The 14,886-nt window shown below is 42.8% G+C and overlaps 1 protein-coding gene across 6 annotated transcripts in view; it reads right to left on the bottom strand.

Moving 5' to 3' along the window:
- The window catches only part of TCF4 (transcription factor 4), a 375,506-nt gene that overhangs the window by 263,306 nt on the left and 97,314 nt on the right, over window positions 1-14,886 (bottom strand). For 4 of the 6 annotated variants that reach the window (XM_018576263.1, XM_018576264.1, XM_018576267.1 and 1 more), the window contains one exon: window positions 1,789-1,888. In XM_018576263.1, the coding sequence (XP_018431765.1) occupies window positions 1,789-1,888 (100 nt within the window). The remainder of the gene's footprint in view (window positions 1-1,788; window positions 1,889-14,886) is intronic. The other 2 variants (XM_018576265.1, XM_018576268.1) reach the window with 1 other exon arrangement.

Genomic DNA, 14,886 nt, shown 5'->3' with positions numbered 1-14,886 from the left:
TATATATATTTATTATTATTAATATTATTATTGTGTGTGTGTGTGTGTAATATATAAAAACTGTTTGAAAGTGTCCTCACTGCCCAGAGCCACCAATCATGCTCCAAGTGTCAAATCCATCCAATAATTTCTCTATCCACTGTATGTGTAGCTTGTATGTCTCTACAATGTTGAACATTTTAAATTAAACATGGAGAATGCAGATAATCCAACTAATCAATTTTGTAGTTTCTCAGTTTATCTCAGTTACTTCACACAAGGTATTTACTAGCAAAGTCACATCACAGAGCTGTAATATTGTAAGTCATGTCAAACAATGTGCAATCTTGTATAATGGCGGAAACAAAACAAACAATCTATTTTCTGTTGTCTTGGGGATCTGATTATCATTGCATTTCAACTAGGGATTCACCGATACCGATACTAGTATCAGTATTGGTGCCGTTGCTCGTACTCGCCCAAATGCTCCGATGCCTAGCCCGATACCCGAACTTCTGGTTTTAGGAAGCCGGGCAGCGAATCATTACATGCTGCTTGGCTTCCTGATTGGCCGGAAAGCAGGCTCCATGCTCCCACGTCACTAAGTTCATAGAGGAGGCTTCCCGGCCGGGCAGCATGTAATGAATCACTGCCTAGCTTCCTGATTGGCCAGCTTCCCGACCAATCAGGAAGCCGGACAGTGAACCATTATCCGCTCCCTGGCTTCCTGATTGGCCAGAAAGCTGGCTTCATCCTCCCTCGTCACCTGTTACTGAGGGGGATGAAGCTGGCATCCCGGGCCAATCAGCAAGTCAGGCAGCATTTAATGAATCACCGCCTAGCTTCCTGATTGGCCAGCTTCCCGACCAATCAGGAAGCCGGACAGCGAATCATCACACACCCCCTGATTGGCCAGAAAGCTGGCTTCATGCTCACTTGTCACCTGGTGACGAAAGAGCATGAAGCCGGCTTCCCAGGCCATAATGCAGGCAATGTTTTGCCACGCTTCCGATCGCACTGCGGGCGTGGGGGCCGTGCCGTTGACTTCGATGCACCACCAGGCACCCTCCCGTCCCAGAACGAAGGGGGAAGTTTTATGAGCTATTGCGATGCGTTCCAGCAGCTCCCGCTCTGAAATGCAACGCAATTGGTGTGAACAAGCCCATAAGGAGATGTTGTTCACCTTTTTATGTTTTTCTGAAAAGGTGAACTAACCCTGTAAATGTGCTGTAGGTGTCGCACCACCTACTCAACTGTAGAGTGATGCAACCACGGATTTAGGTAAGGGGACATTGAGCTTAGGATTTTTTAAAAGTAACATGTCAATTAGTTTGGGGGTGGGAACTTTGTGCCTGGAGGTCATCTTTAAAATGGAACTGGACAATTTAATGGTGTCCCAAAACAGGCAACCCAACTGTTAAGTTTGCCAATGTGTTTATTTCAGCTCTCAACCCAACTTTCAAGTCTTCAAAGGTTAGTGTCATGGACGATCCTTTGTGTAGCACCATGACAACATCCAAGTAGAGGTTAAGATGACACCTTCCTTGGCTCTAAAGAATAAGAGGTTGCAGTTCCACTTTAATGTCTGAGAGAGAGGTACCATTTCACACAGGCTATCAACCAATCCAGGATACCGAATTACAATAGCAAGTTGGTACCCAAGTTGATTTTCTGTGTATAGCATAAATTCCAATATCTGATTATAACTCATTACAACATAGCGTGGCCTCCAGCCGTTTGAGATGTAACCACAAAAGTCTATGAAGTAACTGCATAGCAGCACAGCAAACAACATTCTCCGGAACTTACTGTGTAGTCTTGAATTTACAAACGGCGGTGAGAGATTGTCGTGTGAAGTCATGTCCCTGCTTGTCATGTGTTCGTAGTGAGATCCTTCCCCGTAGTTCTGCTGATATCAATAAAGAGGGAGAGATCAGCAATAGTTCTCTGTTTTCAGCAATATGTATCATACACAAGATCAAATACATTATGGGGGATGCATGGAAGGCTGGACAAATCCCAGGAATCAGGTAAGCCAAGGCACCTCAAAAAGTTATAGCACTAGCTAAGTTTTGAAAGCCTTTTCTATTGCTAGCATTGGAGGAACTTTCCCTAACTTCTTCAAAAAAGTCTGCTAGTATCTAGACTGGACTGAATGTCACCTGAATGCATTATTTATCTATTGTTTATGCATATTATAATAGAAGTATGCAGGTGAGAGTTCCTATATAAACATAAAGGCATGCACACAAATACATAAATGAACATGCAAACATATGTAAAAGTATCCCACACCTACATACAGAGGACACTGTGGAAGCTGAAGATAAATTAAGTTATCCCTGTAAAACTCAAGCTTGGCCCCTTTGTCCTCCCACCTCCCAAAATTCCCAATAATCATTTAAACGGACCTTTTACACTCAAAAATCAAATTCTACCAATGCATCCCTCTATGTACCATGATTAATAATAACATAGACATGTCTGGTGTAAAATGCTGTGATTGTGAAATACTTACAATTGCAGAACATTCACTTCCTGTTTTGAAAGTGCAAAATGACTTCAGTTTGGCAAAGCAATGCACACTGGGATTGCCTTGTCATCAGCAGAGCATTGCTGGGAAATCTCATCTGTACTCTCATGAGATCTCAGGGAAAGGCATTTTCCTCCCCTGAGATGGTCACATGTCCTAGTCACATGTCTAGTCACATGTGCCAGAAATCCAGGAAGTAAAAGGAGAGCTAGTAACTTGGCCTTAGTAAACATGGCCACTGTGAGAAGACTGGGGAAGAAAAGAGAAACCAGGTATGCAAAGAATACAAAGCCGGCAATTATCTAGAAGTATGTGTTTGTAGATTGTCATTACTAAACATTTCTAAAGGTGTGCTTGTTGTTATTTTAAACATATGGGTAAAGGTTCACTTTAACACAAAGGGAGGCCCCACTGACCAACGGGGAGACTTAGGAAGTAGAATGTTCTGGGGCCAAGATTTTTACAGGATGAGTTCAGATTTTTGTATAACTTCTGCTGCCTCTTCTTTTGGGCCTAATGATCATTTTGACAGGTCATTTTTCAATGAAGGTCAGAGGTGCATGTTAAAAAAACTAGACTGGTCCCATGAATAATCACCTAACAGTCTGTAAACCATCATATCACCCTGGCCAACCTTACAGAAGAATCTTGAATTTACTGAACTCCTGTTTTTTTAGCCTTTTCGAAAGTACCTGCAGTCACTGTTCACTATGATAGTTAAAGCTGAAGTTTAATCTGCTTATATTTTGCCTTTCATGGGTCCCCCACCATCAACATGCTAATGAAAATGTTAAATAAAACTATTCTGTTTTTATTGCATACTTTATTTTAGACTTAGTGATGTCATCACTGGGTTTCTGTACTTCCTAATGCATTGCACACAGCTCCCGCCTGGTGGGAGGGGCCAGCTGTACATAGCTTCCTGAAGAAGTTACAGCACCCTGGCTCCTGTCAAAGCTTACATGTGGTCAATGCCTGATGCACAATGACTTGGTGACTCGGCAAATAATGGAGCTTTGGAGGATCAAAATGACAGGCAACTAGGATTATCAGAATGTGCTCAGCAATACTGGCCTATAGATTTCTCTCATGACAAGTTTTCTAGTGTGCCTTTTAGCTCTACAAAGCAAGTAAGATTTTGTAAGATCCTTAGACTGCAGGTCCTCAGCTTCTTCACCAGCAAGGAAACTAGTGCACGTCACAGGTTTGCAATGACCATATCTCACTCCATATCTCGAGGGACTAGCAGCAGTGCCTTAGAGGACCTCACACTGTAGATATACAGCTAAATGGCCCATAGCACAGGAACTGCACTGCTATTTTTCAGGATAATTTCTAGATGATTCCTATAAAATGCGATCTAGACAACATAGCTGAACTGGAAAGTGAGCTGAATAAGGGAATTTTTCCAAATCAGCTATGCTGTCCTATATTGTTCACTTCTCCTGCCTTCTCCTAACCCTTCACCCTTTTCTGAATAACCCTCTAATTGTTTGTGAATTCAGGTTCATTTTTAATGGGAGAGGAGAGTAGTGACTTGGAGGATACACAGGGTTTCCTCTGTTCACTCCCAGCGAGGCCAATCTGTTGCTTTCCTTGCACAGGCAAAGCAAATATTCACATTAAAGGATAAGTTCATCTTTTGCGAAAATTAAAGAAATGCATATTTAATAATATAAAAAACTATATTCTTTACTTTAACTTTTGCATTCAAGCCTAGAAAGCATTGCAACTGTGATCATTCGATCAGGGCTGCAAAGGTCAGGCTTCTGCACATTCTCTCCCAGGCAGAGCTTGTACTGAGGTACGGAGTTTCAGTTAGGAGAGATGGGGAAGGACGGCTGGACTTCAAACTGCATTAAATCACCTCATACAGCGTCCAGCCATCCTCTCTCTGGTTAGATGCGGTAGAGTTGTCCTTAATCCCATCCAGCCGTCCTTTCCCATCTCTCCTAACTGATACTCCGTACATCAGTACGGAACTCTACCAGTATAAGAATGTGCTGAAGCCTGAGCTCTGCAGCCCTGATTGAGTGATCACCGTTGCAATGCTTTCCAGGCTTAAATGCAAAAATGAAAGAAATGCATATTTTTTTTATATTATCAAATATGCATTTCTTTCATTTCTGCAAAAGGTGAACTTAGCCTTTGAAGCTGCTTCCGTCAGATACAGAGAAAATGTCTGTATGATAAGAGCCACTTCTGATGTCAGACGTACTCATCACTCCCAAGGGTCACCCTAAACAGCCCCATCCTTGACAAAAACTGCAGAAGTTAACTGCCAAAAAGTTTATGGCCAACCTTAGCGTGTGACTTACAGACAGACTTCAGGGAAAGAGGACATACTTATTGGGGGTGCCTGAAGTGACACCACATGCAATTTCCTAGCTGCACTAAGATTGGTGTGATGGTTTTTATATTTCTTCAGGGTATTGCTTTGTGCCACAGTAAGGGTATGCTACACATGCCTTTCCGTTCTAACTGGAAGGTAGCCAGCCACCTTTCCTGGAGCATGGGAATGAGTCAGCCAGTACTGTTACACTTTGCAATTACAATGCAGGGAATACTTTGAAGGTCTTTCATTAGGGAGCACCAATGATATCTTTACATCACTTACAAGCGTTTAAAGGATCTTAAACTGTTGACCTTATTTTTGTATCAGGCATGGAATGGGACTTTTTAGCCAAGTCATGTACCAACACAGATACATTATACAGACAAGGCTACTTGGAGAAGACCTATTACTAAATCTACATTCCCACCTAAACTGGTGATACATTTAGATGTGTTTTGCATTACCATTCATCCCTATGAAAGGTGCATTTTGAAACCACATCAAATGTATCACACCAAAATGTAGCCTAAAAACTGGCCATACATAGCTAGCAATTTGGCCGATCCCAGTAAATTAGCTGAAATTGGAGTCATGGGTGGCCTTGACGGCCCCGCCAAGCTCAACAAACTTGATTGAGAAATTGTCAGTTGAACATTGGCTGCAGCCAATCAGCGACAGTCATCACTCATGACTCTATAACTCTCTATTCCCCCATCCTCCCTATTTAGTGTGGATGGGGGAATTGAGCAGTTTTCTCTCGCCCCCAGGCTGTACAAGGAAAAAAGAAATGTGTATGGCCAGCTTAAGGACCATGTCATGCTGGCGATTTTGTAGAAGCAATCTGTTTTTTTTTCCCCCCAGCTATCACTCACTAAGGAAATCAAAGTTATCTACTATGTAATTGTTAACTCGCTAATTTAGCTCAGAAGCTCAGTCCCTCAGCAATACGGTTTGTGCAATGTTTGTCAGCAACAAGATTGCCAGCGACAATTGCTCTGCAATCACCTCAATGGCTTAGTTACAAATTGCTAAAGGACAGTGATTTGTAGCCGTGAACACTAAGTTAATGAAGTATCACGGGTTTGACCTATAGGTGCAACAAAACATGTCTTTGATAGGGTAGGGAATGGTAGAAACCTTTTTATTTCTAATCAGGGAGATTCCCCTTCACGTGTTGTGTCAGACACAACAAGACATGAGAGGACTTCTCTCCAAAACGAGGGAAACTGACCTCTTCACCAGCATAGCTTTACACATTGGAAGATTTCTTATCACCGTCTGTTCCAGTGACATTGCAAAAATGTTGGGTTTCCCATTCCTTGCTGTACTAGAGACAATTGTCAACAGAACCAAAAGAGAGCATGACTCTCCCCAGCAGGGGTAGCAGGAAAAGGTTTTGGCTTTACATATTGTTTCAGTAATGTGTAAGCAGCCCAGAACCAAAAAAGAAATTAAAAAAACACCAGGCATATAAAAGGTTAGCTCAACAACTACAAATTGAACCAACCCCCTACAAGTTCAGTAGACAGCTCAAAAAACTTTGACTTTCAGTTGCAAACTGAATGTCCTGATCTATATTTAGCAATTTAATATTAATAAAATATAATGGGAATGACAGAAACAGACACTGGCTCAACAAATGGTCAGATGAGGCAAAAGGAATCAGTCAATTAGGCCTTAGCCCTCATTCACATTAGAAAAGGCCGTATCGGGCAGCTCCCGGGAAGGACAGGTGCTGTGTGTGATTAGTACGGGAGTACTATGGGAGTACGCGGCCTACGCCGCCCTACGCTCACCCCAAATGCAGGTCCGTACGGGTGCGTGTTTCCTGGCTCGGACGCAGACAGGATCTATCGGACGTGCAGGGCGGGTGAGCGTAGGGCGGCGTACAGCCGCGTACTCCCATAGAGAAGGATGGGGGCTGCGTACTAATCACACGCAGCACCGGTCCTTCCTGGGAGCTGCCCGATACAGCCGTGCACGCGGCCTTTTCTAGTGTGAATGAGGGCTTAGAGTTAACAAGAAGTCATGGAAACCATGTCACAACACCCAAAAGGGGAAGGTGAGACATAATGCCAATGTGTGTCTTATACATAATACACTTAACATGGCCAATGGAAATGCAAATAGCCCTGGTATAGCAAAGAATTATATTATATTGATGGCATAAACCACCACAACAATATCAGCTAAGTAACACTTAGCTGAAACAATTGCCAACAAGCTATGTAGAAAGCAACCACCTCATTACTTGGCATAACTGTCATCTAGTGAAGAGGTAGATTGCAGCACAGTGAATAGTCTGAAATCCAATAAGATTTATTACAAAATAAAAGAAAGCAAATTATATACCATCAAATTACACCCAGGGTCGGATTAACATAGTGGCTACTGGAGCGCCAGCTCCAGGCACACCACTTAAAATAGGCCCAGCCGGCCCGGGTCGCCTCAGTATGCCTGATGGCAATCTGGACCGGTCGGGCTGAACACAATCAGGAAGAGGAGATGGTAGCTCTCTAATCAGGCATATTAGGTGGCCTCTCACTGGGGCCTTATAGGGCCCCAGGGAGGTGCAAGCGGCCACCTAATTATAGAGCTGCCTCTGCTGCTTCCCATCCGACCAACTGATAGCACCAGGCCCATGATGCTCTTAATCCGATCCTGATTACACCGCACAACATTGAAGTCCACAGACTTATTGCCCCCATAAGGGAAGGAGTATGAAATCAATTAATACAAAATATATTTCCCCTTGATGAACATCAAGAAGCAGTGTGGTTAACCAATATTAAATAATCAAAATAAAACCATGAAGCCAAAGCAAAGGGGTTACTTTAATGTTGCAACTGGTTTTACTCACCTTCCCTTTGCTTTCGGCTAATTGGTTCGGAGGAGAAGAAGCTCCCATTAACAGTCCCTAGTAACAGTACCTGATCCTGCCAGTACATTACTTTTTTTATCTTTTAGCAGGCCAAGCTATCCAGCAAAATCAGTATTCATAGGGTTGTGAGAAAAAATATTACACTAGTGGGGCAGCTTACAATGATCAGCTTTGATCAGCATCATATATTTAACTTTGATTTTTTCCCCCCACAGTTATACTTTAAAGGAGCATTATAGGGAGAGTGAACTACACACTTCCTTATAATTAGCAGTCACACTTTAACATATTGATCGAGAACTAAGCGATCACATACTGCTGATCGCTCAGTTCCCAATCTTGTCCCTACACAGGTCACCCTCCCCTCTCCGTTCCTACAGTGCTGACTGGAGGAACAGATAGGGGAGGGGACGGGCACAGCAGACTCTGCCTCTAGACAGGCAGAGCCAGCTGTCAATCAGGCAGCGGGGTGGATTCCTAAAATATTGCAGGGATCTGCCCTGGCTGCAGTGCGGCTCTGCACTGTGAGCATATAGTCTATATGCTGAGTTTTGGAACACAGGAGGACATTAGTATAAACCCTCATGTGACCCTAAAGAGAACAATTTAAAAAAAATGTTGGGCCATAGTTCTCTTTTAAAGTTGACTAAGAAGTGCTGCAATGACTAACTGCCCAGCAGTTTTTAACCTCTTTACGATGGCTAATGCAAATATGCGGTAGCAAGGCAGGTGGCCTTAATACCCAGCTGCCACATATGTGTCACCATGTTGTCCTGGGGCACGCTCGATTGGCACACCCCTAGAACTGGGTGCTACATCATCACTGTGTAATCATTCACAATGAATGAATGGGAGTCCCTCCTACCGGACTACAGTATCACTGCCTTCTTAAGGTGACACTAAACTCATGAGTTAAATCTTAAAAATGCATTCAAGTGTCTTAACTATTAACAAAAGTGTATCTTATTTGTGTATCACTCGGCTGTAGATCCTCAAATCATCTCTGAATTGGTGCTGACACTGTCCTTCCTTCTGGAGGGTGGCTGTGTGTTGTAAAGTAGCCACCTCTTCAAACTCACTCCCACGATGGACTACAATCTCACGTTTTGTTAGCTAACTTGTTTTTATGAGTAAGGGGTAGTTATTACCCCTACTCATTCACCAAAGAGTTCAAAAATCGTCCAACAATGTAATCCACTGGTCAATCATGAAGAATGACGCCCGCCTTCCTGACTGCCACAAAATACAGGTCAGGGCCAAATGTAAACAAATGGGTGGAGCAAGTGATGTTGTTACAACTTGCTCTGCACATTTGTTTTCATGCCTCCTTTTCATTCCTCAAGTGGCATGTAAACAAATGGGCAGCACAAGTCCCGTGACGTCACAGGACTTGATTCGCCCCTTTTTTTACATGCCAATCACGATGGCGGGCGTCGTTCATCATGATTGTCGAGGATCTACATTGCTGGACGACTTGATTAACCTTTAGATTGCATCATTGGACAATTTTTTTTCTTTAAGAATAAAGGAATTGTCAAAAACAGACTCCTGTTTTTTGTTTAATTAAAGGACTTTGTCATGGTGCTGTCTTTTTATTTTTGTATACTGTATGGTGAATGAGTAGTGGTAACAACTACCCCTTACTCATTCACAAGGTAGGGGGACCGCATCTGGTGATGCAGATGAGCCCCCCTGCCTGCGGACCCCCACAACCACTGTGCCAGGTTTGTGGGGAAGAGGCTTGTGTCCTCATCGACATGGCAGGACCCCTGGAAAAGCACCCTCTGAATGCCAAGGACATGTGGCCTGGTATAGTGCAGGGAGGAGGAGGGGGGATGAGTAAGCGCCCCCCTTTTCTGTCCTACAGGCCACCGCTCGGATTAAGGGTATGGTATTGGGTTTTAGAGGGACCCCACCTTTTTTCCCTTTTTTGGGCATTTTAATTCTATTTTTTAACAACTTGCAGGGTTTCCAGCGCTCCGGGTGTGTGTTCAGCTTAGCTGAGCCGAAGCATGTGCGTTTGGCTTAGCTGTTTACTTCGGCTGCGGAACCAAATGGTTTCTGCAGCTGGAGCGGGCAGAAGGATCAGCCGAACATTCGTCTAAATCAGGGGTGGGGAACCTCCGGCCCTCCAGCTATGGTGAAACTACAAATCCTAAGATGCATCTGCGGCTGTGAGAATCTTTCAATGCCTCATGGGATTTGTAGTTTCACCACAGCTGGAGGGCCGGAGGTTCCCCACCCCTGGCCTAAATCCTTCAGCAGCTTAGTGAATGACCCCCCTAAGATTTAACTCCTAAGTTTAGTGTCACGTTAAAGGACTGGCAGCAAGGGGTTAAAGGGAATCTGTGCTGTGAGAAATATGTAGGCTGCCATTGTTGATCTCCAAAATGCCAGTTACCTGGATGATGCTCTGATTTCAGAACTTCCTGAGTCAGTACCTGACACAAGCATACAGCCAGTGAGTCACACTGGGGTCAACTCCTGATGCACCTACTGATTTTGGGTCAGTGATTCAGAAAGTACTGGAGCTTTGGCGGATCAGAATGACAGACACACAACTAGCATTTTCAGAAGGCAAATCACCTTCTGTTTCAGTGACAACTCAAAAATGTTGGGTTTCCCGTCACTTACTTTACTAGAGACAATTGTCAAGTTATCTTTAATGTGTGCCTTTTAGCTCTACACACCAGAAGGCGCCATTTTGTGGACTGGAGATATTATTTTGATGAAGAATGACACCATTCAATCAAATATTTTTTTATTTTTTTATTTCAATTTTTCTAATCTGAGGGTTGGGGCTACAGTAGTAAGCAAACTTTAAGTCCTCACTCACAAAACGTTAGGTCAGGTCGTACACATCCATGCGGCGTGCACACCCATATCGGGCCATTCCTGTGAGGGACAGGTGCTGTATGTGATTGCGTGCAGCAGCCTCTTCTTCCCTATAGAAGGACGCGGCTGTACGCCGTCATACACACACCCGAACTACACAATCGTGTGGGTCCGGATGTCCACGCTTGGACACAGACAGGATCCATCCTGTCTGCGTCCCAGTACGGACACCTGGACCTGCAGTTCGCGTGTGCGTATGGACGCGTCCTCCCAAAAGGAAGAACAGGCTGCTAAACACACACGAAAGTGTACAGCCGACTTAACGCTGCGTGAATGAGGCCTCAATGTAGCGACCCTTTAAAATATAACATTTGTGTAACTTGCTGCAGAATACAGCTCATAGTTTCTTACAAAAGTACTCTTAAAACTTGTTACTTAACTATTCTGAGTATCCAGTACCCGCCTGAGCTAAATTAAAAAATAAAAAGATAGATTGATATAACAGAAAGTTTGAAGGAGAATTTTCCCTGTCCCGTGGGTGCTCATAGGAAAGAATAAAGTATAACAGTCAAACTTTCAAAAAAGTAAGAATTCCTCTCTGTTATTAGTATTTGCAGTAAAACAATTATACATAACATATGCACAGAAACATGCACAGAAACATTTAAACATGAATAACTAGTAGACCAATGTGGAGCTGTCACTTGTAAGGAATGTTTATGCTGTAGATAAGGAAGACAGAGAATGGAAGTTAGCTTGACTTTTTCCAAATTTTTCAGACATGAGGGGGTTGATTTACTAACCTTATAAACACACCACGAACGTGTATACACCTCTGCAGTGTGTTCCCTCCCAGCATGATCTATGGGTGGAATCTAAACACCTTTGTAATGTGTACACACCCAGCAGGTGTGTTGTGCAAAGCCCTGAATGAATTCCAAGGTGATGTTGGGTAAATTAGCTCTATGTTGTGTTGCTTGCGTTGATGAATGCAGGAATGTAAATGCATGAGCTAACCATTTTTGTCTAAACTGTGAAGCAGCATTATATATGCATCATGTGCATGATTTTTCCATATATGGCATTAGTGGAAATATGCTTTTAGAGACTTTTTGGTTGATAAATACGTTTTGCTGTGTGAAAATCACACACACCTGGTGTGTGTGTGTGTTTAGGTTAGTAAATCACCCCCGAAGTCTCATGTATAGACGAGTGTCAAAGTGCCGCAGTGCATTCTACTCTTAGATAAACACAGAAAAGTTGTCCATGCTACTAGTACAGGTTCAGCACTGAGCATGGCACTTGATTTCAGATGACTGCTAGCTGTAGCCAAGTCTTCAGTCTACAGCAAAGTTTATCCTGTACTATTTAATAAATAATTTATTGATTACATGTATTTATTTATTGCTGACAGTTTAGGGGTTTTAAATAATCTATATTCACAGCAGTCTTTGCCCTCAAGGTCGCTACCTCACATGGATTCATACATATACTAGAGCCAATTTAGAGAGGAGCCAATTAAGCTTTGGATTGTCTTTGGCTTGTGGGAAGAAACCCACGCAAGCACAGGGAGAACATGCAAACTCTACACAGGTAGTGTCCATATTGGGATTCAAACTGAGGACCTCTGTGCTGCAAGGAAGGAGTGCTAACCACCAAATATGGATCCTGCCATTGCTGTCCTCATTTTAAAAATACTGCTTTTTGGGTCACTGACTCAAAGTGAATATATATACTTTTCTCTTGCTTTCACGATCTACACTATATGGCCAACAGTTTAAGGACACCTGACCATTAGTGATGAGGTGGGGGTTGGTGTAAACCCAGTTCACCTCAGTGTTCACCCAAGCTCGCTCAAAACTGTGACCAACACTCCCTGATCCTGGCCCACTCAGTTGTGGCAGGCGCATTCCTGACCCTGTAAGTAAATGTCACAAAGGGGCAAGGAATGTCACTGCCACCACTAATAGGGCTGTAGGGGGTGGTCACAGTTTTGAGTGGCCTTGGGTGACTTCAGGTGAATTGGGGTCGCACCAAGCTCCAGCTCATCACTACTGACCATCCCACTTATATGAGCCTCTTGGACATTTCATTTCAAAACCATAGGCAATAATATAGTGCCCCCTGTACTTCCCTTCAAAGTAGGCTACTCTGGGAAGGCTTTTAACAAACGTTTGTAGAGTGTGTCCATTCAGCCAGCAAAGAATTGGTGAGGTCATTGACTGATGTTGGAACAGAAAAGGACCTTCGCCAAACTGTTACCACAAGGTTGGCAGCACACAATAGTTATAGGTGAGTTTATATGTAGCAGTACCTCACTGGAAACACCTGAACGCAATATAATTTGGATGGGCTCCCACCTACTTTTAGCCATATAGTCTGCATACTTGTTCTAGGTTGGTGACCTGAAAAATACTGGAGCCAAAAAGTCAGTCAGAAAAACAGCTAGGTGGAGCATTTTAGTCTCATGACAGGATTGCTTTTAACTTCTTCTCTAAAGAAACTCTCTAACTTCTCTAAATTATATTTTAGAAGGGAAAATATAGGTACTTCACACCTCTACGCCTGTGAGAATGTTCTCGGTGGTACAACCCAGGTACACCTTCCTACAACCACGAATGCTGGAGTATGCTGTCGTCAGATCACTATGGGTATTTTGACACTGCCTTGCTTACCCCAAGCCTGCCCATAAGGCCAATTCAGTTGGTTTCGGGGGCCTACTTTGTTTTCACTGGCTATAATTAAAACACTCAAGTAGATGCATGTTTGCAGAGGCTGATTTAGGATTAGGCGTTAGAATAAGTTTAGGGGCAAGGAATGGGGTTAAAGTTTAGATGATCAAGCTTTGGGTTAAGTTTTAAGGTGCAAGTTAAGGACTGATTAACTGAAGTCAAGAGCTGATTTTAGAGTTAGGTTAAAGTAGATGTAAACTATTAATTAAATTACATGTAGGGGCCTATTCATAGCAAAGTGTGGATTCTATTATCTGCCCTTTGCTGGACAGCACAGTGTTTACTCTACACCATTGTCTGTAAGTCATTCATAAAATGCAGGCTGTGGTGTGGGGACTGCACTGTCCCATGAAGTCCTCCCTGCTCTCACTACAGAGAGATCTTTGTGATTGGAGGAGAGGCGCCCAGCCACCCGGCATCTTTTTTTATCCATTGTCATGAATAGAGCTCTGTTTGCTTGGAGCCCTGAAGCAACCAGAGCATAAAGCACATTTGTAAAGCACGCCACTGTGCTTTATAAATATATGTGTTTATTTTAGGCAGCGGTATAGCCATGGCAAGGCTATACTGCTGTTTGATAAATGGGGCCCCTAGTTTGCTAAAACACTGTGTATCATAAACAGTTGCTGTTTAATCAAATACAATGCTTGTTTACAAAAATTTTCCCATTCTACAAAACTGCAAAAGCCACGTACGGCCGAACAAAAAGCATCTTGCGGGCAGAAGTAACCTACAGCAACCAATCAGAAATTACACTTCACTAATCTGCTATTAAATTGCACCTCTGCCCAGTCTATAGACATTAACGTATTTATATTTTCAACCAGTATTAAAAAAAGTGATTTAAACAAATCCTCCTTGACCTCTCTAGCTGTATGTAACGTAAAATAATTAATTCTCAAAGATCTTTAAATCACAATATAGACTTCTAGCCCTGGTTTACATTTGTTGAGGTACAGCTCCAAGTTCGCTTCCATGATGGACTATAACTTCAATATAAATTAGTAAACTAAACATGAGATTCTAGTCCATCACGGGACTCTTCACTTCAATTTACCATTACAGTTTGCAGTGCAAAGCTTGTAAATTACAGTTACAGCATACCCCCACACACCTGTTTTCCTAGTGTCTGACTCATTATTACTTTCTAAAAGCTTCTATTTGGCTAACAGGAAATGTAATACAAAACAGCATAGAACCAATCCATAAGATTGTAATTCATTATTATTACATTATTCATAACTCACTTGTGTTTTTTTTTTTCAAAATGATGGAATTCCACTGAAACAGTAGAAGCAGCACTTTGATGCCACACAGTCAGTAAATTTAAAGCTGAACTCCAGGCAAACCACTAACTAGGGATGCACCGATACTGATACTAGTATCGGTATTGGTGCCAATACCAAGTATTTGGGCCAGTACTCGTACTGGCCCAAATGCTCTGATATTTACCCCCGATACAGTTTTATTTTACAAATTAATAAGGGGGCAGTATATTATTTAATGTGTGTGTGGGGGCTTATAACGGGGGGAGTGTATTATTTTTTGTGTGCGTGGGGGATTTTATTATTATATTTGTGCGGGGGGGGGG

The sequence above is a fragment of the Nanorana parkeri genome, unplaced genomic scaffold, assembly GCF_000935625.1.
Source record: "Nanorana parkeri isolate BGI_ZX_2015 unplaced genomic scaffold, ASM93562v1 scaffold61, whole genome shotgun sequence".
NCBI lineage: Eukaryota > Metazoa > Chordata > Amphibia > Anura > Dicroglossidae > Nanorana > Nanorana parkeri.
This window is presented reverse-complemented; position numbering and strand designations above follow the sequence as displayed.